Source organism: Phaseolus vulgaris, chromosome 6 (assembly GCF_000499845.2).
Source record: "Phaseolus vulgaris cultivar G19833 chromosome 6, P. vulgaris v2.0, whole genome shotgun sequence".
In the NCBI taxonomy this organism is placed as follows: Eukaryota; Viridiplantae; Streptophyta; class Magnoliopsida; order Fabales; family Fabaceae; genus Phaseolus; species Phaseolus vulgaris.
The window spans coordinates 8,589,075-8,616,710 of NC_023754.2; the positions used below are offsets into that span (position 1 = coordinate 8,589,075).

At 32.3% G+C, this 27,636-nt stretch overlaps 3 protein-coding genes across 3 annotated transcripts; 2 read left to right on the top strand and 1 right to left on the bottom strand.

Moving 5' to 3' along the window:
• LOC137833318 (uncharacterized) lies at nucleotides 1-1,140 on the top strand. The gene has a single exon (XM_068641674.1). The coding sequence runs from the start codon at nucleotides 1-3 to the stop codon at nucleotides 1,138-1,140; it is 1,140 nt and encodes a 379-aa protein (XP_068497775.1).
• Nucleotides 1,141-4,884: 3,744 nt separating this feature from the next.
• Nucleotides 4,885-5,879, top strand: LOC137831039 (uncharacterized). The gene is made up of 3 exons (XM_068638539.1): nucleotides 4,885-5,042; nucleotides 5,119-5,550; nucleotides 5,639-5,879. The coding sequence occupies exons 1-2, from the start codon at nucleotides 4,983-4,985 to the stop codon at nucleotides 5,533-5,535; spliced, it is 477 nt and encodes a 158-aa protein (XP_068494640.1). The 5' UTR covers nucleotides 4,885-4,982; the 3' UTR covers nucleotides 5,536-5,550; nucleotides 5,639-5,879.
• Nucleotides 5,880-18,027: 12,148 nt separating this feature from the next.
• LOC137831040 (probable serine/threonine-protein kinase PBL2) lies at nucleotides 18,028-21,384 on the bottom strand. Its single transcript, XM_068638540.1, has 6 exons — nucleotides 21,065-21,384; nucleotides 20,161-20,471; nucleotides 19,925-20,060; nucleotides 19,449-19,585; nucleotides 19,225-19,348; nucleotides 18,028-18,745 (listed from the first exon to the last, which is right to left on the bottom strand). The coding sequence occupies exons 1-6, from the start codon at nucleotides 21,123-21,125 to the stop codon at nucleotides 18,324-18,326; spliced, it is 1,191 nt and encodes a 396-aa protein (XP_068494641.1). The 5' UTR covers nucleotides 21,126-21,384; the 3' UTR covers nucleotides 18,028-18,323.
• Between the last annotated feature and the right edge of the window lie 6,252 nt (nucleotides 21,385-27,636).

Consider the following 27,636-nt stretch of genomic DNA (forward strand, 5'->3'; position numbering starts at 1 on the left):
ATGGACCGAGATTGGATGTATGAAATGCTTGATTCTTCAAGAAGATTGAGACAACCCTTCATAGATGGTGTTCATCATTTTGTTTCTAAGGCAATGAATCAAGTTTCATACATACCAGATGGAGGGGTAAGGTGTCCGTGTGTGAAATGTTGCTGTGAGAAAATTCTCAAACCTTCTCATGTTAGGAGTCATCTCCTTCAACATGGCTTTCAACCAAACTACAAGGTATGGATTTATCACGGAGAAGTAAGGACAAATGAGGTTAACTTAAACATTGCATCTACCAGTTTTGATAACATTAGGCGTGATGATGACTTTGGGTCATTAGTCGAAATGGTGAACAATGCATACATGCAAGAAAGTGACATAAGAACTCGTTATGTCAATGTTATCGAGGATGTAGAAGAACAACCTAATGCTGAAGCACAAAAGTTTTATGATATGTTAGCATCTGCTCATCAACCCATTTATGATGGAGCAACTGAGTCTAAATTGTCAATAGCCATAAGGCTTTTGGGCGCTAGAAGCAATTGGCACACAAGTGAAAAATGTTTAGATTCTCCAACAGAGAATTGCATACCCAAGACTTATTATGAAGCAAAAAAAGTTGTCTCTACTCTTGGCTTGAAGGCTATCAAGATTGATTGTTGTGAGGCTGGATGCATGTTGTATTACAAGGACGACATCGAATTAAATGAGTGCAAATTTTGTGGTCTTCCCAGGTACCTTCCTCCAAAGGGTCAGAACAAAACATACAAAAGAGTGCCGATAAAAAGAATGTTTTATTTGCCTATCATACCACGATTACAAAGACTATATACGTCAATGGAGTCAGCACGACAAATGCGATGGCATTATGAAAACAGAACTAATGATGATGTTTTGCGACATCCATCTGATGGGAAAAGTTGGAAACACTTTGATAGTGTATATCCTGAATTTGCAGCTGAACCCCGTAATGTAAGGTTGGGATTGTGTTCGGATGGATTCACTCCTTATATCCAAGCTTCAGCATCACCATATTCTTGTTGGCCGGTATTTGTGACTCCTTATAACCTACCCCCTGAAATGTGTATGACGAAGCCGTACATGTTTCTAAGTTGTCTTGTACCTGGTCCTACCAACCCAACAAAAAAATAGATGTATACTTGCAACCATTAATTGATGACCTCCAAAAATTGTGGAGTGAGGGTGTTTTCACTTATGACATATCATCAAAAGAAAATTTTGTCATGCGAGCTTGTTTGATGTGGACAATTAATGATTTTCCAGCATATGCGATGTTGTCTGGGTGGGGGACTAAAGGGAAATTAGCATGTCCTTATTGTATGGAGGACACAAAAGCCTTCACCTTTAAGCATGGTGGTAAAAGTTCTTGGTTTGATTGTCATCGACGGTTTTTGCCAACCAATCATCCTTTCAGGAGAAGTCAGAGGAGATTTCTTAAAAATCGAGTTGAAATAGATGGCCCACCTTATGCCTTAAATGGAAATGAATTATGGGAGATTCTTCGTGAGTTTCCAAAAGTGACAGATGGTCCATTTGAATCTTTGTCTGGGTATGGACAATATCATAATTGGAACAAAAGGGCAATATTTTGGGATCTGCCATATTGGAAGGACAATTTGTTAAGGCATAACCTTGATGTTATGCACATAGAAAAAAACTTTTTTGATAATGTCTTCAACACTGTATTGGACGTTAAGAACAAAACAAAAGACAATCACAAGGCAAGAATGGATGTTGCTGAATTGTGTGTTCGTGGAGACTTGGAGTTGGTTCAATTACAAAATGGAAAGTTAGCAAAGCCAAAGGCCAACTACACATTCTCAAAGAAAGATGCTAAGTCAATTTACAAATGGATCACGGAGTTGAAGATGCCAGATGGTTATGCCTCCAACATTGGAAGGTGTGCAAACGAAGAGAAGGGAAGTATGCATGGCATGAAAAGTCATGACTGTCACGTTTTCATGGAGTGTTTACTCCCAATATGTTTTCGGTCATTGCCAGAGTTTGTGTGGAGTGCCCTTGCTGAATTAAGTCGATTCTTTAAAGATCTATGTTCTAATACATTGAGGATGAATGATCTTGTCAGAATGAAAGAAAACATACCAATCATCTTATGTAAGTTAGAACGAATATTTCCACCAGCTTTCTTTGATTCAATGGAACACCTTGTTGTTCATCTTCCTATGGAAGCAATACTTGGTGGTCCTGTTCAGTATCGTTGGATGTATCCCTTTGAAAGGTAAAGATTATGTTAATTATTTTAATGTTTAAGAACATGTGCAACTTATAATAATTACTACTTTGCTTTAGGATGATGGGAGATGCAAAGAAATCGGTGGGTAATTTGGCACGAGTAGAAGGATCAATATGTGCATTCTACCTACATCGTGAGATAACATATTTTTGCTCTCATTATTTCAAACGTGTCAGCTTGTCAAATAGAAGTTTGAGAAATGATCCTCGAACATTTATAAATGAGGAAGACCCGCACACATTGTCGATTTTGAATAAATGTGGACGCCCTAGTGGTTCTAGCAAGGACTATTGGTTAAGTGATAAAGAACATCGTTCTGCCCATGTTCATGTCCTCATCAATTGCGATGAGGTCAAACCATTTCTTGAGTAAGTTTAATTGTACATGATTTGAATTAAATTATTGTAGGTTGTGTAATTCGCTAACTAATTGTAATCAATATTTAAAGATTGTTCTTACAAGTGTACTCAATCAATGATGAAGATGCTTCGATAGTTATACATGCTAATTTTCCCGAATGGTTCAAGAGCTACGTAAGTGTAACCTAAACCCATATGTGTTTCTTATTAAATCACACTTTCATAAATAAATGTCATGTTTTCTTATGACTAAAACATAGGTTCACGATGAAAGGAATGTAATAAACCCAAACTTGAAGGGACTTTCTTGGGGACCTAATTCAAAGACAACATCATGGAACATCTACTTCGTTAATGGATATAAATTTCATACAAAGGCATGGGCTGATGGTAAGAAAACAACAAATAGTGGGTTGTATGTTAAAGGTGTCACTGGTGGAGGAGAAGATGACTTTTATGGTACAATTCATCATATATATGAATTGGAGTATGTTGCTCTCAATAAGAAGGTCCCGCTTTTCTATTGTGAATGGTTTGATCCTACAATTAATGTTGGGACTAGATTTCATTCACAACATAATTTAGTTGAAATCAAGTTAAGTGGCAGATATGGACCGTATGATCCATTCATTCTTCCGCAAAAGGTCAAACAAGTTTATTATCTCACTTTTCCAAACATATGTAAAAACCTTCGTGGGTGGTGTGTTCCAATTAAAACAAAACCTCGAGGATATGTGCAAGTTGACAACATCAATGATGAATTGCCGTATCAAGCTGAGGAGACGTCTAATGTGTTACCAGTTACAAGAATTGAACATTTACAATGTTTAGCTGACACATCTAATGTCGAACTACTTGATGACGATGATGATATTGAAGCACGTAATGATGACGATGATGAAGATGTTGACCTCTTAAATGAAGATTATTCAGAACATCACATACACACTGACGATTCAGATTTTGATAACAATGAAGACTAATGTATATTACTTGTAATCAATTATAAACAAAACATGTGATCATTACATATTTATACTAATATTGTGAACGGATAATTTTTCAGGAAAAATGGTTAGGACTAGAGGGAGGGATGGTAGGATTGTTAGACGTGGACAGCCGAGACGTGGAGTTTCTACATCGATGCACGGTGAGCTAGCTATAGACTTGGGAAACCTCCCTTATTCTGGTATTTTACCATCGTCTGATCCTGGTAGTCCATATATTTCATCCCATTCCTCGACACCATCTTCTAGCCCGTCTTCCTCCATCCCCTCGTCCTCTGGGCATGGAGAATTTCGCCATGCTTATCCACACCCCACTATATCACCTCGTCCTCTTAGTATTCCAGTACCACCACGACCATCATCCTCTGCTCCGACTTACCATCAGAGTGTCCATGAACCACTCCACCAGACTCAGAGTTTTCCACTCCACCCTACCTCTGGTACATTTGTGCAGCCCACCCCTGGTACATTTGTGCAGACTACTCCTTATCCCATTGTCCACACCACATCTTCTTCAGCTGTCCCGACTACTACTGGCTCTGTGCAAGGCCTCTCTAACCATGTTGACCATGGTGCCACTGCTGCTTCAGAGCATAACCTCCCCCCTGAGGAAGTCCAGCGTGACCCTAATGGTAGGGTCATCATCCGACTTCTTGGAAGAGGGTAAGTCATCCTAAATGTACATTTAATTTTATCTTTATATTACTATGTTTGTAATTTTATTTGTTTGTATTTGTAGTTGGACACCAAATCATTTTGCTAGTGAGGCCATTGGACATTGCATTCGATCTCAATTTAGAGGTCCATATCATCATTATGATGTCATGCCTGAGGAGGACAAACTAAAATGGTGGACTGACTTTCAGGTAATTTTAATTTTTGACAAACTACAGTCACTTGTTTTCTTATTTTTCTTGTGGACTCAAAGTAACTATTTTCTTCTTTTTAACAGACTAGAGTCACTTGGGCACCCCATGATGAATGCCAAATTAAAAAGGTCTACGAGTGTAAAGTCAAAAAAAGACTTTGTGATATGTTGACTAAGGCTAGGAGAAAGGCTGTCCGCCCTATTTGGATAGGTCAGCAAGCATGGGTTGAACTTCTAAACTATTGGGATTCACAAAAATTCAAAGATAAATCAACTTAAAATAAAGCCAATAGGAGTTCAGCTCGTGGTGGAGCACTGCACTCCACAGGTAGAAAATCACATTCAGATATTGCAGTTATCTTGGTAAGTACTTGTCAATGCCTTACATGAAAATCATTTTACATTTGCAACCTATAATGCTTTTAATTGTACAACATTATTAGGAACGTCAATATGGCCGTCCTCCAGAACCTGATGAACTATTTATGGCCACCCACACAAATAAGAAGGGTGAATGGGTTGATTCTCGTGCTCGAGAAACTTATGTAAGTTATTCTTTTAAATTGTTTTATATTTATATTTTAATTTTCTAACATTTTCATTTTGTAATGATCTGTGTAGGAAAAGTATCATGAGCGCTTGAAGGTCCTTCAAGCAAATAGTTCTCAGGACTCTAACACTGATGTCCACCAACTTGATCCTGCAACTAAGCTTCAAACATGGAAGGAAGCTGCCGGAGGAAAGAGTAGAGGTCGGGTATATGGTACGGCAGACTTGGCTGCTAACATCCGCCAAGGAGTCTCTTCTCTCACCCAAGCCTCTGCGTCCGACACTTCACAATCTGGACAAGTGACTGAAAATCAAATGCTTCGTGCTGAACTTAGTATGTGGAGTCAGAAGTATGCACACCTGGAGGATGAGCTGAAGGTTATAAAAGATAAACTTATCTCTATGGAACAAGAAAAAACTACTTCCAATAGCACAACACAATTCCATCATGAGTATGATCCAGAACAGGATGATCAACCTATTTCTTAAAGTACATCCTATAATGTAAGTTTAACTATTTGATATTTTTATTATATACTAAATATTTTAATTATTTGATTTATTTATTTATATTGTTTATATTTTTTTACAGGTTTATCACATCACTATGAGATTCATTTTGCTACTTCTAGTTAAATTTGTAATGTACAATTTTAGTTGTAATATTTTTTCAAGTATTCATATCTTTTGTTTAACTATTTCTATTGCTTTTCTACTTTGGATGTGTTTCTGGATTTTGATTTCATACTTTGGATGTGTTTGTGGATTTGGGTGTTTATAGATGTATTGTGAATGATAGTAATTTGTTTCAATGTGATTTGGTTTGGTTGGTATTTAATTTTTACAGGTAATCTGGTTAGAAAGCAAAATAAAATGTTTTTTTTTTCTTCATCACATGCGTCGGCCATAGGCCCACGCAAGTTTTTTTTAAACATGCGTCCGCTTTTGCGTGGGCCAAGCCCACGCAAGTTTTTTTAAACATGCGTCCGCTTTTGCGTGGGCCAAGCCCACGCAAATTCTGATATTTTTTAAATATATATTTTTATCATTTTCGTCGGCTAGACCGACGCACACGCGAAATAAAAATTCTACGTCGGACCGCCCACGCAAAAGCATGCGTCCAACCTATCTTCTGCATGTTGCGTCCGTTTTGCGTGGGCTTGGCCCACACAAGATGCGTCCAATTTTCTGGCCCACGCTAATTTTCATTTGCTTCCAGGCTTTTTTCGTGGGAGGTGTAACGGACGCGAATCGGACGCATAAGCGTCCGTTTTCTAGCTTTTGCGTTCGTTTTTGGCCCACGCAAATTGGCTTTTTTCTTGTAGTGACATACTCACTACCAACAATCATATCCATTAATTATAAGGACAACTAATCAACCTTTGGGTGATCCAAAAATGTCTTATAATAATGAATTTCCATTTACCCATATATAAATAATTTAGCATCCATTCTATAGGTAATTGAAATAAAATTTATCAGTAATCTGAAATTAAATAAAACTTAAAGATTTTATCACTTTGGTGATTACAAATCTATCATACAAATAACTTCAAAAATTATATCATTAATTGAAATAAAATTCATCCATAATTTAGAATTAAATAAAACATAAAGATTTGATCACTTTGGTGATTACAAATCTATCATACAAATAATTCCAAAAATTATATCATTAATTGAAATAAAATTCATCCATAATTTGGAATTAAATAAAACATAAAGATTTGATCACTTTGGTGATTACAAATCTATCATACAAATAATTCCAAAATTTTAATTTTTAAAAAAAATTAATACATAAAGCGGAAAAATAATGACTTTCCATTCCTCACTTTCAATTAATCAATTAAACTTCAATTTAATGCAAATTAAAGTACATTATAAATAATAAAATTTCAATAAAACCTTAATTAAACTTTAATTTAATGTAAATAAAATTACATTAAAACATAATAAAAAAAATAAAAAATTCATACATGATACTATTTTATTTTCCCGTAACACAAATGCTGCCAAATTAGTTGATACTATTCACAATAATAGGTGCATCCAAAAAGGATGTAAGGTGCAGGGAAGAATATAACAAACACTTAAAATAAATATTGATGAATAATAGGTCATTCCATACGGGTCAACTATTATTGTGAATTCAATAGCTGCAGGAACGAATTCACACGTGCAGTTTCATCCCTTACCCAGCACCAAACGGTAGTTGATGTAAACCTTAATACATAAACCCTAATTTTAAAATTAGGGTTTTTTAATTGGGATTATTTTAAAATTAGGGCTCTTTGATTTTGATGGTTTAGGACAATTAGGAATCTATTATATAGGAATGAAAACCTTAGTTTATAAATCCTAATTTTAAAATTAGAGTTTTTAAATTGAGAATATTTTAAAATTAGGGTTCTTTGATTTTGGAAAAGCATTAATGGAGAATCACAACATGAGCAACGAGGCTCTGATACCACATGTAAATTTAAACATGAATGAATGTAAATTGAACACATACAATAATGTTCACATATAGATCTTATCATATTATGATTCTCACACATTCATATAATCAAGAAGGAATAGGCACTTACCTTGATCCATGAGTGATCCTAATTGAGCAGTTACTTTATCTCCTTTGGCCCAATCTATCTCTTAGCAATTCCGTTCTTGTCACACACTTTCGTGATGGTTATCAGTGGGACAACTATTATTTGCAGAGACAAAACCCTATAGCCTTTAGTTCCCAATCTCCATTAGATGTAGGTTTTCATTAGGTATATCATCATATATATATTTCTCACGTTAACCAATGGACCCTTTATTCTATTATTATTATTAAATCATATTTGGGCCCAAAGCCCAAACTCTAAGTCATGTGAGTCACTTTATAGAAATTAATTTACATAATTTCTTACCTACTAGAGCAAGAAACATTATTTCTTCATCACTCTTCATGGAGGAATTCTTCAAAGTATCAACATGTAAGAATGCAAAAGAAATATGAAAAGCCTTGGAGAATATTGAGACCCTAGATGATTTAAGCCTTACTATACGCTCTTATGCCACTAGACCATCTAAGTGTTTTATTTATTTGAATGAATTTATGTTCTTTTGGTACCCAAATTATTTTAGGTCATTTCCTATTAGCTTTTGAAGTTCTTCTTCTGAATTTACACTTGAAACTGGGATATCCAGAACTTGCCACAGTAATAGTAAAAACTTTTATTCTTATTAGAAGATTTTGGTCATATTCTTTCTTTCCTTGGAGGTCATACCCTACACCGGACTTATCATGTGTGTCTAAGATGTGGAAATCAAGAGATTTAGAGCTCTTGGGAAAAGTTTTCAAAATCATGCTTACAATACGTTATATTTTACTGTAAGTTTTTTATTTTGATTGTATTTGATGATACAGTCTATTCTAGAGTAGAAACTTTCTTACCAAATGCAACTTTATCTTGAGCATTTTGTTTTTTAAAATAATGCTTTAATTTTTTTTGTTCTAATTTTAAATATTTCTCAAACAAAGTGTTTCAACTTTTAAGAAAATTCTCATAAGAAAGATCGTTATTATTTTATCATAACACGATGAATCATCAGATTGTGAGAAAAGAATAAAGAGAGGTTTAGAATATATACCTTTTTGTCTATTTTTTCCATTAGACATAGGTTGACATGTTTGTTTATTTCCGAGTCTGATTTTAAGTTTGTAGCTTCCCAACTAGTCATCAAACCATTTCTCTTGGACTTCGACTTCTTGCACATAGATTTTATGTGTCCAGGCTTATTGCACTTGTAGCAATCAACGTCCTGTGAGGCTTCATCCTCCTTTTATCTGTAGGGCCTTTCTTTTCTTGTAAATTTAAACCTTCTATTTCCATGTCCTTTACATTTCAGCGACTGCTTAAAATGTTTAGACATCAACAATATCTCTCTATAGGTTGAATTATCCAACCCATTCCTAAATTCTCAGCTTCTACTTCTTCTAGAGCTTTAAATGCTCTTGCCACCTTTCATCTTATAGGAGTAGGCTTTATCTTTACTTTCAAACCTCTTTTTGAGGTTCGTGCTTTCTTTTGACTCTTGTCTTGGAGATGTGCTTTATGCACTCTCAAGATTTCAAGTAGCTTATCCCACATGAGTTTCTTCATATCTCAAGGCTCAGTTGTGGTCATTTTTTCGGTTTCCATATCACTACAAAAAAAAAAGTAGTTTTAGAAATGATAAAATTAGTCACTAATTTTATTAGAGACTAATTTAGAATCCAATTGTATTAAGTATCTAAAACTTTGGTAGCTAATGTTAGATACCAATTTGGATTCTGATTCAAAAACCAATTTAGTTATCGTTATATAAAAACTAATTTAGTGATCAAATACATAGAAACTAATTTAATGATCATTTATATAGAAACATAATTTAACAACTAATTGCATTGAAATCAATTTAGCGATCAAATATATAGAAAATCATTTAGTGACCAAATATATAAATAACAAAAAATAGTGACTATATTGATGGGAAAAACGCACGCGGAAGCAACACACACAATCACGAATCAACTGCAGAAAAATAAACAACACAAGATTTAACGTGGTTCGGTCGCCAACTGCAACCTACATTCACACGGGCAACTATTAGGTTTTCATTCTATCCTGTTGCACACCAATTACAAGTACAATGATCTTTTTAAATAGAGATAAGTAGAGATAATAAAGGGACACAATGATTAAGCTCACTCACTAAAACATGGTGTCTACTCAGCCCAACCCAATTGGTCCTGGCTTCATACCCAACAATCTCCCACTTGAAGTCACGGAACAATGTTCACCTGCGCTTCAACTGTGTACAATGATTAAGCTCACTCACTAAACACAGTGTTTAGTCAGCCCAACCCAATTGGTCTTGACTTCATACCCAACAATCTCCCACTTGAAGTCATGGAACAATGTTCACCTACGCTTCAACTGTGTACATGTACTTCTGTAATCTGTCGACGGAACTCAATGTTCCACCTCTAGTTGCCACCAGCCTTCTTAATCATTTTGAAGACTTTGTTAATACTCCCCTGAGTTTCAACACGTCAGTCACTGACTCGTTCTCTGTTCCTACCGACTCCCATTTACAGGAACTGCCAGATACTGGAACAACCTGAGAACAAACACTCTCTATATTCAACAAGAAATTTTCTAGAGAAGTTTCAACCGCTGGAATACTAGTTCTCCTAACCCACTATCTTCTAGGAACCTCAGCTGAAGCACGACCCATGCTCTCACTGCCATAAGTACCTCTAACTAGTCTACCTGAACCTTTCCATGCTCGTTCATCCTAAATCTGACCTGTGGCTCTGGGTTTCTCTCTTGTAAAGACAACCCTCTTCTGCCCACGAGATTCTGTGAACCGGACTTTGTTTATCTTCTGAACTAGGATGATCACTCCCTTAGACACAGTAATCCGACCATATACAACAAACCTCTCTTTCTTCCGCAAGCCATGACAAGATTTCCCTTGACGACCTTCCACTACTGATTTCTGAACTTCACTTCATGTCCCTGTTCGTCCAACTGCCTAACAGAAATCAAACTTTTCCTCAAGCTCGGAACAACTCTAACATCCTTCAAAGTCCAAAAACCAATTGGTGTCTTCAACACTATGTCACCCATGCCCGTAACATCAAGAGTTCTGTTGTCCGCTAGTCTTACCTTTCCAAAGTCTCCAATAACTAGATTCTGCAATGCTTCAAAATCCATGACCCAGGAATCCACACTGCTATCCGCGCAACAGAATAAAAGGTCCTCGTCCGCGGAGTCTTCTGCAATGTTGACTTGTTTATCATTTGGACATTGATTCCTGAAATGCCCCACCTCCTTCTAGTTCCAACATGTTACATTTGAGCAATCCCGAGTCTTTGACTGACTCCTTCTTTTGTTCTTGCTCCCACTATCTTTGATATTTTTCTTACCTCTAATGACATATAGCGATTCACTAGATAATTCCCAGAACTCCTTCTTCGGACATCCTCGCCAAGAATGAGATCACGAATCTTCTCAAAAGTGAATTCATCGGATCCCGCTGAACTGGTAACTGTTGTAACCGTTCCGGACCAACTGTCAGGCAAAGACAATAGCAGTAGTAAAGCTTGAACTTCACCATCGAACTTAATGCCCGTTGACGTAAGTCTGGATAAGATCATATTGATGTGCTCAGTAACAGAACTCGCAAATCCTCAATTTGCATTTTCCACCAACTGAAATTTGTACCATCGAATTTTCAATTTGGAACCTCCCGTCTTCTACCATCTCAAATGACTAAACGAGATACTCAGTACAACTAATTTCAGATCTTGGCAATCTTTTTTTTTCTTTGCACCACCCAAAATCACTCACCAACAGACCTGGTCGGAGTCCCCACTGCACTAGCGCTCTACACCACCACCGTCGTTGGTCACCGCCGTCGTGAAGCAGATTTGGGAGCCTCTCCTTGTACATCCGTGAAACCCTAAGCCTTGGGACGCTGCTTCAGCTCCTGTGAAACCCTAACTTTGAGACACTGTTGTCACCTCTGCGAAACCCTAGCTTTGGGATGTTGTTGCCGCCTCTGTGAAACCCTAACTTTGGGACACTACTGTAGTCGCAATTTTCACATCTCGTCGATTAATTTTTGTTGATCGGATCTCTAGTGTGTAAACGAACCAAAGCTCTTGATACCACTTGATGGGAAAAACGCACGCGGAAGCAACACACACAATCACGAATCAACTGTAGAAAAATAAACAACACAAGATTTAACGTGGTTCGGTCGCCAACTGCAACCTACATCCACACGGACAACTATTAGGTTTTCATTCTATCTTGTTGCACACCAATTACAAGTACAATGATCTCTTTAAATAGAGATAAATAGAGATAATAAAGGGACACAATGATTAAGCCCACTCACTAAAACATGGTGTCTACTCAGCCCAACCCAATTGGTCCTAACTTCATACCCAACATATATTGGTCTTTAAATAATGACAATTTGTTTTAAAATATTTTGTACTTTCTTAAATTGTTTACTTAATCTCTCATATTTTATATTTATTTCTAAATTTAGCTTCAATAACTTTAAATTAATATTATGTTATACCACAAATTCAAACTCTTTTAATTTTGGAGCTTGATGATTTTAGTATTTAGATAAATGAAATCATATGAAAAAGATGGAATATTTCATTATTATTGTATAGACCATTATTATTGATGTGTGATAAATTTTATGTTACTTGTTAAATGTGCAAAACATTTGAGTTGGTTTGTAAACTTTTGTTATATATATATATGTGTGTGTTTGTGTAAATTACCCAATAGTCGTCCTGTTTATGTAAGAAACTCTTTATTATAAGAAGGCGGTTTTATCCAATAGTCGCCCTCTTAGAGTCTTTTTATTACAAAATTGTCACTGCATTTTGAAGGACAACGTCTAACCGTAAAAGCGCCTTAAATGTCATGTCGAAAATAATTCTTTTTACACTAGTTCTAGTGTAAGTTATATTTATGGTTAAGACTATTAAGGAGACATGTGAAATTAAAAGTCAAATTGTTCAAGGATGACAGTGCAAGAATCAATTTCTTTCATTACCATAACAGTAGTGGTTAACTTTTCATTACCTTAAACCATAAAGTAATCCACCCATCTTAGAAAGGAAAAAAAGTTAATATAAAAATAACAAATAGATTTAAGTTAAAAGCTTATAGAGGTCCTAGAATTCTAAAATGTTGCATGTGATAAGAAAGGGGAAAAAGAATAAAGAAATCGTGACTCTTTCTGCTTATGCTATACTCTTTCTCCTCATTTATTTATTTTAGATAGTAATGTTATTTTTTTTAACAATAAAATGAGATAAAGTTAGTGATAAAAAAATAAACAACTAAAAGAATCACTTATTAATGTGGAGTTGCATGTGCATACAAAGTATTAATTATGTCATATATCCTATTATGTGTAAAAAATCAAAGTTGAAATAATGTGTATGGTATGACACTTCGTGAAACATCTTTATGTTTTGAATTGACTCACATATTAACACTAACAACATATTCATATAAAGTTATAAGAAAGTTAAGTATAATCTACAAAAATTTTTATTTCCCTTCATGGTTCCTCTCAAGATACCTTCAACATTTGCTTTAGAACACAATTATTCTCTACTTGTAAAAAGATATAAAATAAAAACAATTAGAGAGATTGAAATTTAAAAATATATATAGAATAATGTAACAAAATTATCTTGATAAGGATTAAGTGGTTGAGTGGATGGTTTGTTTCACCCTTATCTTCAGTTTTCTCGAAACATTCTAGCATGGATTGGTGACTACTATAGTTCATTCATTATCGAATAATTCCATTGTTTTCTTCAAAAATTTCTCAATATTTACAATTTTGATTCAAAGCTCATCTCTTTTTTTCTTAAGTACTTCCTAATCTTTTCTAAATCACCAAGTCCATGACTTTGTATCCACCCATTTGAGAAAGAAGATGAGCCATGGTAGTAAGACCTACATCTAATCACAATATATTCCATTCTAATATCACGCCAGACATCTAACTTATTTGGTGGAGGAATTCCTTGAGCATATGCAGTTTGTGTTAGTTCTTCAAATTAACATGTAAATTTTGTTTGTTAACATCAATATTTATACAAATAAAGATAATTTGTATTCTTATTAATTTAATTAGTTATCACTCTACTGGAGATAATTTGCCTGAATATTTATTAACAACTTAGACACGTGTAAATTTATTTCATCCCCAAAAACTTTCTTTACCAATAGAATATTGATCAAGAAAACAAAGCGACAATTGTTATAATTTGATAACTCTCAATTTTGTCATTGTTTTCTAGGCTAATTGTAATTCCTTGTGGTTTATTTTGCTTTTATTTTCTATTCTTAGTTCATATTTGTATTTTCTATAGAACATTAGAGTTTCTATAAAAACATCATAAAACTTGCATTTTTCAAGTTATATTTTTTTTAATCCTCTAACGAGTGTTTTGATGAATGTAGGAACATTTTTTGGATTGTACTTTGACCTTAAATTTGAGTCAAAAGGCAAAAATCTAAAGAAAACCGACATTACATGGTCAACAAAAGTCCCAACTAGCACTAGACGGTCAACGTTGCACTAAATGAAGAAGCTGAAGTAGTGAGTTTAGTTTTATACCTGATTTTGTGGTCTCAATTTCTGTTAACACCAAAGCTCATTCCTTTGTAAAGCATAAAAATTCTACAAAATAGATTATTTGAAGAAAACGAGAGAGACGTGATATAGTTATACAATGAAGTAGTTTAGTTTGTTTTTCATTCTCTATTTTTGACTTTTCCCAGCTCTATAAAAACTTGTTCACTTTATTTTGCATTTTTCTCTATCTATTCTTCTTCTATTTACTTCCTATGTTTTATAATTGTTTTTCGAAGTTGAATTTGGTTTTGGGAATAGTGAAACAAAAATCATGTTAGACGATGCTTTATTTTAGTATTTTCTTCTTCAAAATCTTTTTATAACTCTATTTTCGATTATAATTAGTTTTTTTTAAGAACATACAAACCGACTGGTTATGTTTTCTTCAGTAACAAGGATTCTAGATTTGGGTATTTTATAATTTGAAGTTGAAGATTACTAACCATTATGTTTGTTTCCTATCGTTTGAATTCTTATTCCTTTAAGTTTCTGCACTTTACAATTTCATTTTGTAAGTTTTTGTTCAATTCAATTACAATTTAATTCCATTGTCATTTCCATTTTCTACAATACTCTATTTTATGTTTTTGCAATTTACTTTTCTTTTCTTTACTTCCACAAAATTTACATTTCCTGTCATTTTCTTTAAGCACGTTTTAGGTCTAAAATACAAGTATGAACTCAATACTAAAACAGAAAATGCACAAAGGATCAAGAATTAAACTCAGAAACTGTATTACACCAAAGCAAGAAACAATAAATGCAATAAAAGTACTACAAGAAGTGATGACAATCTTGGAAAAACATGACTATGACAAAACTTGTATGGATTCAAAAAGGAAAAGACACAAACACATGATAGGCACAATTAAGAAAACAGCAATAAAACTCAAATTAAGCCTAAAAACAGAATTACTAATCACAAAACAGAATCAAAGTGTCCAGCAACTCAAAATTTTTTTTGCACATAACCATAGCTCTAGATACCACATGATATGAGTTGGATTGAACATAGACACTTTTAAACTCTTAAACACAACATTATATGAGAATGAAAACAACAATTCAAGGATCAAAGAGTGCTTAACAATGAAAAAACGAAATTACATCAACAAAACAACAAGCTGAAAACAGAAATGGAATCAAGGAAGCTTAAGGAGTCATCAATGGAGACATAGCCTTCCAAAATGATGATCCAAACTCAATAAGAGTGATATCTCCTTGTGAACATCCATATAACAAGATATTAAACACAATTGAATTAAGAACAGCAAGGTACCGAACAGAAAATGAAGAACAGCACAAGGAATACAAAACCAATCGGTTGAAAAGATGAAGAACACTAAGGAGAAGCTAACTACCGAATGAAATTGCAAAAGAAGATGAAAGGAATGAAACTTATGGAGTGAAGCTCGGCTGGAATGAGAATTTGGAACTGCATCACGCCACTTGGAGTCCTTGTCCAAGATAAGTGAAGAGAAGCCGCCACTTGAAGCTCTCCAATGGCACACAAGATAAGGCTATGGAAGAAGGAGAAACCAAAACTCACAATTCTCTCTCAATTTGAGTAGAGTTTCTCTATATCCAATTTCCAATTCTGAAATTTACAAAGGCAAGCACCTTATTTATAGCCTAAGAGGTACTGAAATGAGAAGCTAAATCAAATGCAAATTCCCTCCTAAATGACACTAAAATGGCGCCAACTAGAGCATGAGGAAGGTGTGACTTCCTTCCTAGTTTTGGCACCTCCTATATGACACCTACACCCCCCTACTAAGTCACATGGACAATGTGACTCTCTCTAATACATTCACACCTATTTATTTAATATCCGCACCCCTACTCTATACAATAGAAATAAGAAGAGTCATCCTGTGATACTCTTCTCCCAAAGCTCTTGCCATGCTCCTAGTGATTCTTTGGGCTTGGGCGTCATGGGCTTGGGCGTCCTCTACTTGGTTTCCATCACCTGAAGTGCCTCACCAAACAACAAACTCAGTATGTGCTACAAGAGATCCACGATGGGGCGTGCGGTAATCACTATGGGGCTCGAACAATGGCAGCCAAAGTCATCCGAGCAGGGTACTATTGGCCGACCGTTCAAGGTGATTGTGCAGAATACGTCAAGAAATGCTTAAAGTGGCAAGAGCTCCACAACACCCAAGGTCGGAAGAGCTCCACAACATGTCATCACCGTGGCCATTCGCCATATGGGGAATGGACATCATTGGTCCTTTCTCACCTGGCAATGACTAAACAAAACACCCGATGGTCGTTGTGGACTACTTCACAAAATGGATAGAGGTTGAGCCTCTCGCCGCTATATCAGCCTAGAACGTCCAAAACTGTGTGGAAAAATATTGTGTGTCGGTTTGGAGTGCCAAACACGATTGTATCTGATAATGGCCGGTAGTTCATTGATCAGGGGCTTCAAACCTTCTATGATGACCTCGACATCAAATTTGCTACAAGTTCGGTCGAGCACCCTCAGACGAATGGTCAAGCAGAGGTGGCCAACAAGGTCTTCTTGAACAAATTAAAGAAGAGACTTGGCGCGACGAAGAGAAGGTGGACCGAATCGACCCTCAATGAGTCGATCAGGAACTTGACCATTCAACCACAATGAAAAGGTCACATGACGACACGTGACCGACTGACCCATGATGACAAGCCATGGATTGACCAAGTCAGCATGGTTAATCCACAATTAAAGGTTGTCTAACACAACCCTAAACAGAAACCAACCCCATAATCCGGGCCACCAACAAAAGCCCATTAAGGTAATATAAATAGCACAAATTCTAAGGACCAAGTACGTCATTATCTACAGTACTCTAACACCCAAGTGTCGACACCCTGACTGACTTGAGCGTTGGAGTGCCTTTTGCAGGTACCATCCTCGCATGTGAGACCAGACGACCGAGAGGAGAAAGGAGAAGTAGGAAGCTTGGAGTGATAGCGACCGACCGAGAGATCGTTACTATGATAAATTGAGAGAATGAGTTAAACACTTTGATATGAGCATTATCCACTAAAATCCATTGTTTAATTTGACTAAAGTTTTAGTAAAATTTGATAGTTTGAGTCTTGAAAACATTTTTGTACTCACAATTCTTTTGTTTGGTCCAAGGGTAAAATGTGAAAATATAGGGTGTGATGACTTTAATTTTTCAAGCTAATTATAATTCTTTGATGGTTTTTTTAGCTTTTATTTTTTATTCTTAATTCATATTTGTATTTTTCTTAGAATATTAGTCATACAATTGCATTTTTCAGCTTATATGGTGTTAAATCAGAGTTAAAATAAATTTTAAATTAAAATAAAAAATAATTATAAAGTCTTAATAAATGAAATTCTATTTTAAAAAAACAAATTAAAATAGTTATTCCACAAAATATCAAAATTAAAATTATTTTATTTTATTTATTATTTTAATATTTTTATTTTAGTATTTTTTAATTATAATAAAATAAAGTTATTGATACCTAACTAATTACATTAAAAAAATATATCTAATATTTTAAGGTTTTGAATTTAATATGTTGTCAAGTTCATTTGCATGGTTGGCTTATGGATGGAGATATTGAAAATGATAAAATAAAAGAGAAAAGAAGTTTAAAAAAAATTATAAAACCACTCTTAATGATGAAAAGCTGTTAAAACTCTGTTAATCTATATATATTTTGTCTAATTTATATAGAGATTAATGTTGTTAAAGATAGCTATACAATAGTTCAAAAGCAAAAGTAGATAGCATATGAAGAAAGAAAAACCCTATATGAACATATCCATTAACTTTTCCATTTTCCAATTTTGAATATGAAGAATACCCATCCTAAAAGCTCAAAACTTTCATACAATGAATTAAGAAGCTAGCTGCTACCAGAATTTAATACTCTACACTCACACAACCCGCAAAGGTGACAATTCTTTACATAGGCAAATAATGAAAGAACAAAGCATTTGTTTGTATAACAAAGTAATCTTCTGTTCTTATCTCTGTGGAAGGATGCAGAAGCATTCATCCAAAAAGTGGAGAACAAGTAAAGTTAAATCAGAATTTTTGGTTGCATTCATCTATACTTTTTCTGATTAACTTTTGTGAATGGCCATCAGAATTTTTGGTTGCATGGCTCTCAGGTGTTGGTGGTGTCCTTGTGAATGAGTTTGAGGAATTAAGTCCTTCCAATGCTGCTAGAACTTCCACCATAGGGGGTCTAAATTTGGGGTCAGTGTTGAGGCATTGCAGTGCAAGTGCAGCTGCAGCTTGTGCTCCTTTCTTAGAGTATTGACCCCCCAACCTTGTGTCCATTATTCTCAAAACTCTTCTGTTGTCAATCAAGAATGGCTTTGCCCAATCCACCAAGGTTTCCTCTGAAAATCCAGGTCTGTCATCTTCCACTGCACGCCTACCGGTAAGCAACTCTAACAAGACTACACCAAAACTATATACATCACTCCTTGAAGTCAGGTGACCTGTTCAGTTGAAAACCAACTTAGAAATAAGTGAAGGATGATCATTGAAGTTTATAAGCAAACATATGCACATCATATAATTGCTAATGGAAAGGTGGTGGTGGTAATTGAATTATAGTTGCCTTTTTCTAGACTATTTATGCTGGATATTCCATGTCGACTAGAGATAAACACATTCTATAGTATATAAGTGAGTGCAAACCTCACTAATGAGTTGATTTTATAAGATTGAGTTAGACTTAAAATCAACTTTTTAATACTTTTTTCCAAGTGAAAACTGATCCTGCTAGAAATACAACATATACAACATGAAACCTTTCATGTGTCTTTTCTGAAGACATTAGGCTTTTCATGTAGTTGGTTCATGATTTGATATCTAAATAAATTATTGAAATGACCTTTTATAAGTAATTAGTATAAAAAGGAACTAGTTTGAGCTAAATTTAGATTTCAAACTGATCAAGACAAAGGAACCATACCTGTAGCAACATACTCTGGTGCAGCATAACCTTGAGTTCCTATAACTCGAGTTGAAACATGAGTATTATCTCCAGTTGGACCATCCCTTGCCAAACCAAAATCTGAAAGCTTTGCATTGAAGTCCTACATATACATTAGGCTACTCTTTAAGAATGGAAACTTGTTGTAAACCAGAATGTGTAGTCATTACTGAATGACAAACCAAAGTTTTAATGTCACATACTGAATCAAGTAGGATATTGGAAGCCTTTAAATCACGAAAGATCACATTTTGGTCCAGGGAATGTAAGAATGTCAGTCCTCTTGCTACACTAATTGCAATGTTGACCCTTATAACCCAAGCCATTGGTTGAACACCTTCTGCAGAAATAGAAAGAAAAAATTTTAGGGTATGATGAGTTGATAGCAATCTTGGTTCAGCATAAATTAGTACTCTATAAAATCTTACCAAAAAATCAATTCTGGGAATCAAACAAAACCACATAACTAAATACATAATGACAGAAATAACCTTTTGAAAAACATAAGAACATCAAATTGCAGCTATCTCTCATGGTATAAACAGTCATGTAATTCATTAAAAATGTCTTTATCAAACTCTTTCCCTCTGAACATTATCTAGTCAAATATTAGAAATTGATTGGGAAGGAGAGTGGAGCTACTAAGAGACCAAACATGCTTAGAGTGAAATGAACTTACTTCTGAATAAATGATTCTCCAAACTTCCTTTTTGCATGAACTCATAAACCAGAAGCCTGTTTTTACCTTCCAAACAATAACCAATAAGTTTCACCAAATTCTCATGCTGAAGCTGCCCAAGATAACTGACTTCTGCCTGCCAGCGCAAAGGAAGTAAAATCAGTCATCAATATAGCAAGACCATTGATTAGTTAGGCTAAAAAACAACTTTGGTTTATGGTTCTTGTTACACTTACAAGCCATTCCTTGTGGCCTTGGAAGCTTTCTGGCTTAAGATTTTTAATGGCCACCACAATTCCAGTGCCTGGTCTTGTGGGACCATATGTGTTCTCATCAATCCATCCTTTGAAGACACGCCCAAATCCTCCCTCTCCAATTAAATTTTCTCGCCTGAAGTTCTTAGTAGCCTCCTTTAGATCATTCAAGCTAAAGGACTTGAGGCTACTAGAGATGGATGCGGTAATATTTGATTCTGAAGCTTTTGGAGCTTGATTTTGTACAGAAGAATTTGAATACTGCCTTGGCTTACTTACAGGCCTCTTACTTCCTGCAAATAGATAAGAATTAAGTTAAAAGTAGCAATGAGATTAACTTTCCAATATATTGTAACATAATTTTGCAAGGAAACTTTGGACAGATGTCAATTTCAAACAGAACTGATTTTAGTTAATTTCACACTTGGTTTTAAATTGTGTTCGTAGTCACAGTAGCGGCCAGGGTGAATAAAAAAAGCTTTACAATGAGCCACAACTGCGGGTGGTGTAGACTGAAATCTAGAACCATGATTTCAGGTAAAACATCTCCAAAACTGCAAAGTTATACAACATTGTGCACAACTAAATGCAAAGCAGCCTCAGAATCTTCATTTTCTTCAGGTCAAGGATAAGACAACAACTTACAAATGAAACACCCTATTTAATCTTTAAGTATTACATCATATTGAGAACAGTTTTAATCTTCAGAAACTAAATAGGAAAAGTACAAAACATTTAGCATGACAAACAAAAAGTCAAACTTAAAACTCTTTCTGTGATTGGGGCACAAACAAAGGGAAACAAACACACATAGTGGCATCAAAACATCAAAGAAGAAAGTAAAGTCACCACCCCATAGAGATGATCCCAATGAAGAGAAACTAACCAGACAAATTGGAGGAAGATACATGAGCAATAGGTTTTCCTTTCGCACAAGTATTTCCCATGATGAAACGTATGTTGTTGTTGTTTAGACCAAAGCAGCAAAACTCATGAAGGAAAAGCTCAATAAGAAGCAAAAGGGTGTGAAGAAAATGTCTGAAAAACTATGGTCTAACCAAGAAGAAAATGTTCACAGCAATGCCATGGTTAGCTCAAGAGGCAGAGTTGTCAACTTTAGGTTCAACCAGAAAATAATTTAAAATAGAATTGCTTGCTTTCATGAACCTTCATAGAAGCACTTATTGAATTCAGGGGTCAGATTTTGACCACATTATATGAAAATAGTACTTTATTTCAAAAGTTGTGACGTGAAAATTGTAACTAGATTAAAATAGCATTTTTAGATAAGGATTGTGATATTAACTCAGATAAGGGTTTACTACAGTTTACAAATAACATAAATTAATAAATTTCACATACAACATGAATTTTTTTAGAAAAATGTTACTTTTATCACTATCAGTTTATAATCTTTTTCGTCTTTTTATATAAGTTTACATTTTATATTTTAGTAAAAGATGTAAGAGCTGAAAATTAATTATATTATAATTAAAATGTATATAACTATTAGTTATTCAAATTTAAAATGAAGTTGTATTTTATTCTAAAATTTTAAAATTAATCTTTTCAAATTCCTTAAATTAATCGTCTCTAGATATCCTTAAACATTTGGATAAATAATTATTTTATTCTCTAAATATGGAAATTAATAATAATTTAGTTTTGAAAGAACACAAAATTGTTCAATATAAAAAAAAAATATGATAGTTATAATTTAATGATAAATAAGTTCCTAGACTTTATAATTTAATTAGTGTAAAATTGATTCTTTAAAATACAATTTTGTGTTAAATTTATTTTTTTTACAAAAAGTTATTTTCTTTTAAGTATTTTTGAAACTTTAGTATGTTAACTACATTGGTCTATAAAGAATGATAATACTAAAAAAAACTGAAACAAGTATACACAGAGAGATCAAACCAATGTATGATACAATTATAAAAATCTTAATTCTATAAATCCAAATCAAATTTAAATAGAAAATCTTAAGAAAATCAGCTTAATTGTAGAATATAATTACAGTAATCTTACACATTTTTTATAAAAAAATAGGAATTTTTATCACCAATTTACTAATTCAAAAACTGAAGTAATTATTTATCCAAAGGACTTCAATTGTATTCGTATAAATTATAAGTCATTAAACTACTAACTATTTGATTTTTTTTTAATTTTTATCACACAAAACTTTTTATTTCGGTAAAAAAAATTACAGATTAGATTTTTTTTTTCAAATTAAAAATATAAAATTTTAATTTAAAAATAAATCACTATAGTCATATTTAAATCTAATTGATTAAATATGATTTGAAAAATAAATCAACACTGAATCTGGTCCTTACATGTAAAAGTGTAAAGGAATAAATCAACAGCCAATAAACTAATAATACTGTGGCGGCTAGTAAGAAGAGGCGGCGGCGTACTTGTATTGAATATATATAATTTTTGGACTCCTTATAAGAAAAAACAATTAATATTACTCATTATATTTTCAACAAGCATATATTAAATTAATTTAAATTATCATATTTAATAAAATTAATAATTATAATTTAATATAAACGGCTAAACTTACGAGATGAAAATATCAAATTATAGTAATGTAATTTTTATTAAACATTATACTGTTTTATTATTTTTAAACTGATAGCTAAATTTAAAATTTTATTCATATTATATATACTACGGAACACAGCTCTTGCGTTTGTATATATGTATTATTTATTTATTTATATTTATATTTAATATAAAATTTAAATAAACAATGTTATTATTTAAATATTAACAATATAAATTTATAATATATTATGAATAAAAAAATCATTATCATCATCATTATCATTATTATATCTTTGTGTGAATGCAAGTGATTGATTCTTGTAAGTGTAAAATCATTCTTTGTTTCATTTTTATTTTATTTTTAAAAATCTTAAAAAAAAAATGTCAATTATAAATAAATTGCAAAATAGACACATAGAATAATAATAAATTGTAAAATATTATTTTTACTTTTTTATTCTAAATTTAAACAATTTTACTTTATTTTTTTTACATGTTTTTTTTATTTCTCCTTTTTCGGATTTAACAATTAATCAATGTTTATAGATTTTGAACAAACAAAAATTTAAAAGAAAATACAAAGTCTAAAAAATCATCCATTTTAAAAGAATAATTAATAATTTTAAATTCTAAAGAGTGAAAAGGTGTGTATTTGCATAATATTGACACGAAATAAACCTAGGAAGAATGAAGAAGAAAAAAAAAGTGCAAACAAATTTTACAAAAGAAAATAACAACTTTTGCAAAAAAAAAAAAAAAATTGCTGATAAAAAATAGAAGAAATGAGAGACAAATAAATATAATGATAAATAATATATAATCATAAAAAGTGTAACAAAGAAGTTGAGTAAAATGAAAAAGAAAATGTGTATACTTAAGAAGAATGAAAGAGTTATTTTTGTTGAAAGTATGAAACTTTCTTCTTCTTCTTTCCTGCATCATTACACACGATTACACTTTTGAAAAAAAATTTCAAAAAAAAGTTCACTTCTTAAATTCAACGTGAATTCGTGAATTGGAAAAATTACATGTATTAATGATGTTGCAAAGAGATTATGGATGCAAAATTAATCAAAAATAAAAAATTAATCAAAATTTTAAATTAATCAAAATTCTAAATAAATTTATATAGTAAATTATTTAATGTCATTCTTAGATAAAATTTAAAATTAATAAATTTTCAAAATCTTAAATAAATAAAAATCTTAAATTATTTTATTTTCTGTTTAAATAATAATCTTAAATAAATATTGTAAAAAAATAATATTTTCTAAATTATTTTATTTACAAAAATTATTGTAATTTATTTTATAAAATACTCGTGTACGGTACGGGGCTAGTATATACATATTCAAGGTACAAATGTCTTACATTGACCGGAAGCTCGCTTACCCGGATTCAGCGCTGTGTCATATTTTCAGAGTCATATTTTCAGAGTGCCACATGTCCACATCATGACGTCACTCACGTTATCCTTTAATAAAGACACCACATTCTCTCATTAGTTACACGGCACAAATAATTTTCTAAATCATATCAAAAATTCATATTTTATTTGACATATCACTTTTAAGATTTGAAATGAGAATACTTTATCAAAATTAGCATTTTATTTTAATATAATTTTTTTGTAATTTTTCAACTGAAGATATCATAAAATATGTAATTTAATATTTCAATATATACATTAAAATATAATCTAATTACTTCAAAAAAGTAACTTATATATTTCTTATATTATATTAATGTATCAGTTCTACTATATTTATAATCCAATAATAAATTATTTTATACTATAAATGATGAAAATAAAAAATAATTTTTTAATAAAATATGGATCGAAAATAAAATATTTTTTTTAAAAAGTTATAAATTAGTATCTTTAACTATAGTTGAAAGTAACATTTTTCTATATATAACATTTTTCTATGTTAATATATATATAATGAATGAATAATTAATTAAGTTATTTCCTTCATTCTAAAATAATTGTAGTTTTTAGTCATATAAAAAATTTAAAATGATAAATCTTTTGACGAAGTACTAATTTTTATTCTTTTTAGTATATTCTTATACCAATTAGTTTTTTTTTTCAAATAATGCAGTTAGAGAAAGAATAAGATTATATCAGTATAATTTTTTAAGAAAAGTGATATATTTATTGTTGTTTTTAGTAGTATACATAATGGAATAAAGATAATATTTAATTATTGTTCGTACTTTATTACAGTGTCGTGTGTATACGAATCTTATAACTTCAAACAATTCAACTACTAATTAATTCTTCTAAGCCATTAATTATTTGAAAAAATAATGCTCTCTCTCTCTAATTGTTTGCTCTTTAACAATAATAATTGCTAAGTGTTTCAGTGTCATGAACTGTACGAGCGTTGAAAATGCTTCATGAGATAATCAAGATAATGTTGCCCAATTAAAATTTTAAATTTTACTTAATTTAATCTTTTTTTAAGATAGTTATCATTTTGAATTTTAGAATAGGTTTGTGAATTATTTTTTTTTTCGATTTATGAAATTTGTTCTATCAAATTTTTAATTATTTTAAACTATAACACTCAATTGACATTTAAATTAAAAGCGGTTATACAAATAAAAATAGTGCGAAAATAAAGTTCACAAACAACTAAAACTTTCAAAATTCAATATAAGAATTTTTGTTTTCATTCAAACTTTTGGTGTAAATCTGTTTTGTGTTTAAATATAAGTTGCCTTATGTATTTACCCACAAGATAATTTAAATACTAATTAATTTATTATTAATTAAATCCTTTTATAATTTATCATCAATAATATATCATAATATTTCATAAGAAGATGAAAAAATTATGATTTTTTATTTCATTTATCAAAGATGTAAAAATCCATAACAATATTAGAAAACGTACTCATCCATTATTAAGTTTTCTTTTTAATTTTCATTCTCTTATATAAAAGTTTTACTAATTTTAATGTTGAAGAATCTTGTAAGTGGATCTTCAATTTATAGAGAAGTACAGCAAATTATCTTATTTAGGTGGCATTTGAAGTCGTACATGAATTAAGCCAACTTGTTTTCTTAGGACTTTTGGTTGTGCATTGGATAATTTTTCCGACAACCTTCAAAGAATGGACTTTAAAATGGTATTCTTTGCCAAATAAATCAATAAACTCCTTATGAATATTTTGTTTGTTAAAGGTTTTTAATATGATTTGTGACCAACAAATTAAGTCACTTTGAATAACTCAAACGAGAAGAGAATGTGTTCCATGGATCACTTCATCAAAGTGTTGTTCAATATTTTCAATTTTCATCCAACCATATCTATATACATAATATTAATTGGACTACGACCAAGTCAATTTCTAGATAATTTATTTGCAAAAAACTCAGTATACAAGTACTACATAAAATATGGAGATGCTAAAACTATCAATGAAGGTTGTTACAACTTCATCTCAAGGTTGTTACAACTTCATCTTCCTTTATTACTCCCACACTTCTTGGTATTGTCCAAGTGGCGATGCACAAAGAAGTATAACAATTATACCCTATTCAATGGTAACCAATATACAATTATTCAAGAAGCATTCATCCTTGAATTGCTACATATTTCACCACCCATGCTATCTTTGTAAACAAGATATGCTAACTTCAAGATAATGGGGACTTGAACTTTAAATTTTTCTTTGAAAGATGTGTTTGGAATGAAGTTCTTTAAACCAATTAAAATATCTTTTGGAACACAAAACAACACATTGAAATTCAATTAAAATTCTAAATTTTGAAAAAATATCAATCAATTAAATTTTGCTTGAACAGAAAATTAATTTGTTTAAATTATGAGCAACCAAGAACAATTCAATAACGTAGTACATAAACTAAAAGAGAGAAGAAGATCACTCAACATTTTTATACTGGTTCACTCTTTAATAAGAGTTACATCTAGTTTTTTAGCTACACCATCTAAGATTCCACTAAACACAAATCTTTCAATACACAAGACACTAAGTAGGGCAATTGGTGAGACAATTATTAGATTAGTAAAAGGGGAAATTCCCAGCCAACACACAAAGCAATCCTTAAGAGATGATTGCAATGTTATTTCAAGAAATGATGAGGTTGAATTTAAGATTGTTAACAAATTGGTCAACAAAGAGAATGGAAGGGAGGTTGAATTGAGTAAAAAAAGTTTAGAAGCAAATGAACAACAAAAATAAAGTAGAGATGAAAGCAGTGGAGAAAAAAAAAAGAAAAGGAAAAAATAGTGAAAAAACAATAAGAATAAAGAAGAAGAGGATTTTGATGGAAGAGAAGGAAAGATTAAACCACAACTGTAATAATATGATACATAATTCTTTACTAGAGAAACAAAGGATCTTGGAAGTCTTATTATCCCAGTTTCTATAAGACATTTACATGTGAATAATGCCTTGTTAGATTTAGGGGCCAACCAACGTGATTTTGAGGTTAACAAATGGAGCTTTACAACAACCTTGTAGAATAGTGGAAGACATGCTTGGAAGGCTTAGCAAATTCATGATTCCACCTGATTTTGTGGTTATGGATATTGAGGAGAACAAAGAAAGTTCCTTTGATTATTGGAAGACTATAAGGATGGTAATTGATGGACAATGGAAGGTTGAAAATGCAAGTCCAAGATGAGGAAGTGGTCCTTGATATATGGAAAATTGTGCAAGACTCAAAACACCAAGAAAAATGTTTTAAAGTGGAAATGGTTAATGATATGCACAAATAAGCAATAAAAAAATGTGGAATAAGAAGGGAAGAACAAGAAACCATTCATATAAAGAAGAGATGGAGATAAAATGCCTCACAAATTTAGACTCTCAAGAAAATCCATATACCAAAAGCAAATCAAGAGAGTGGACAACCTTAGA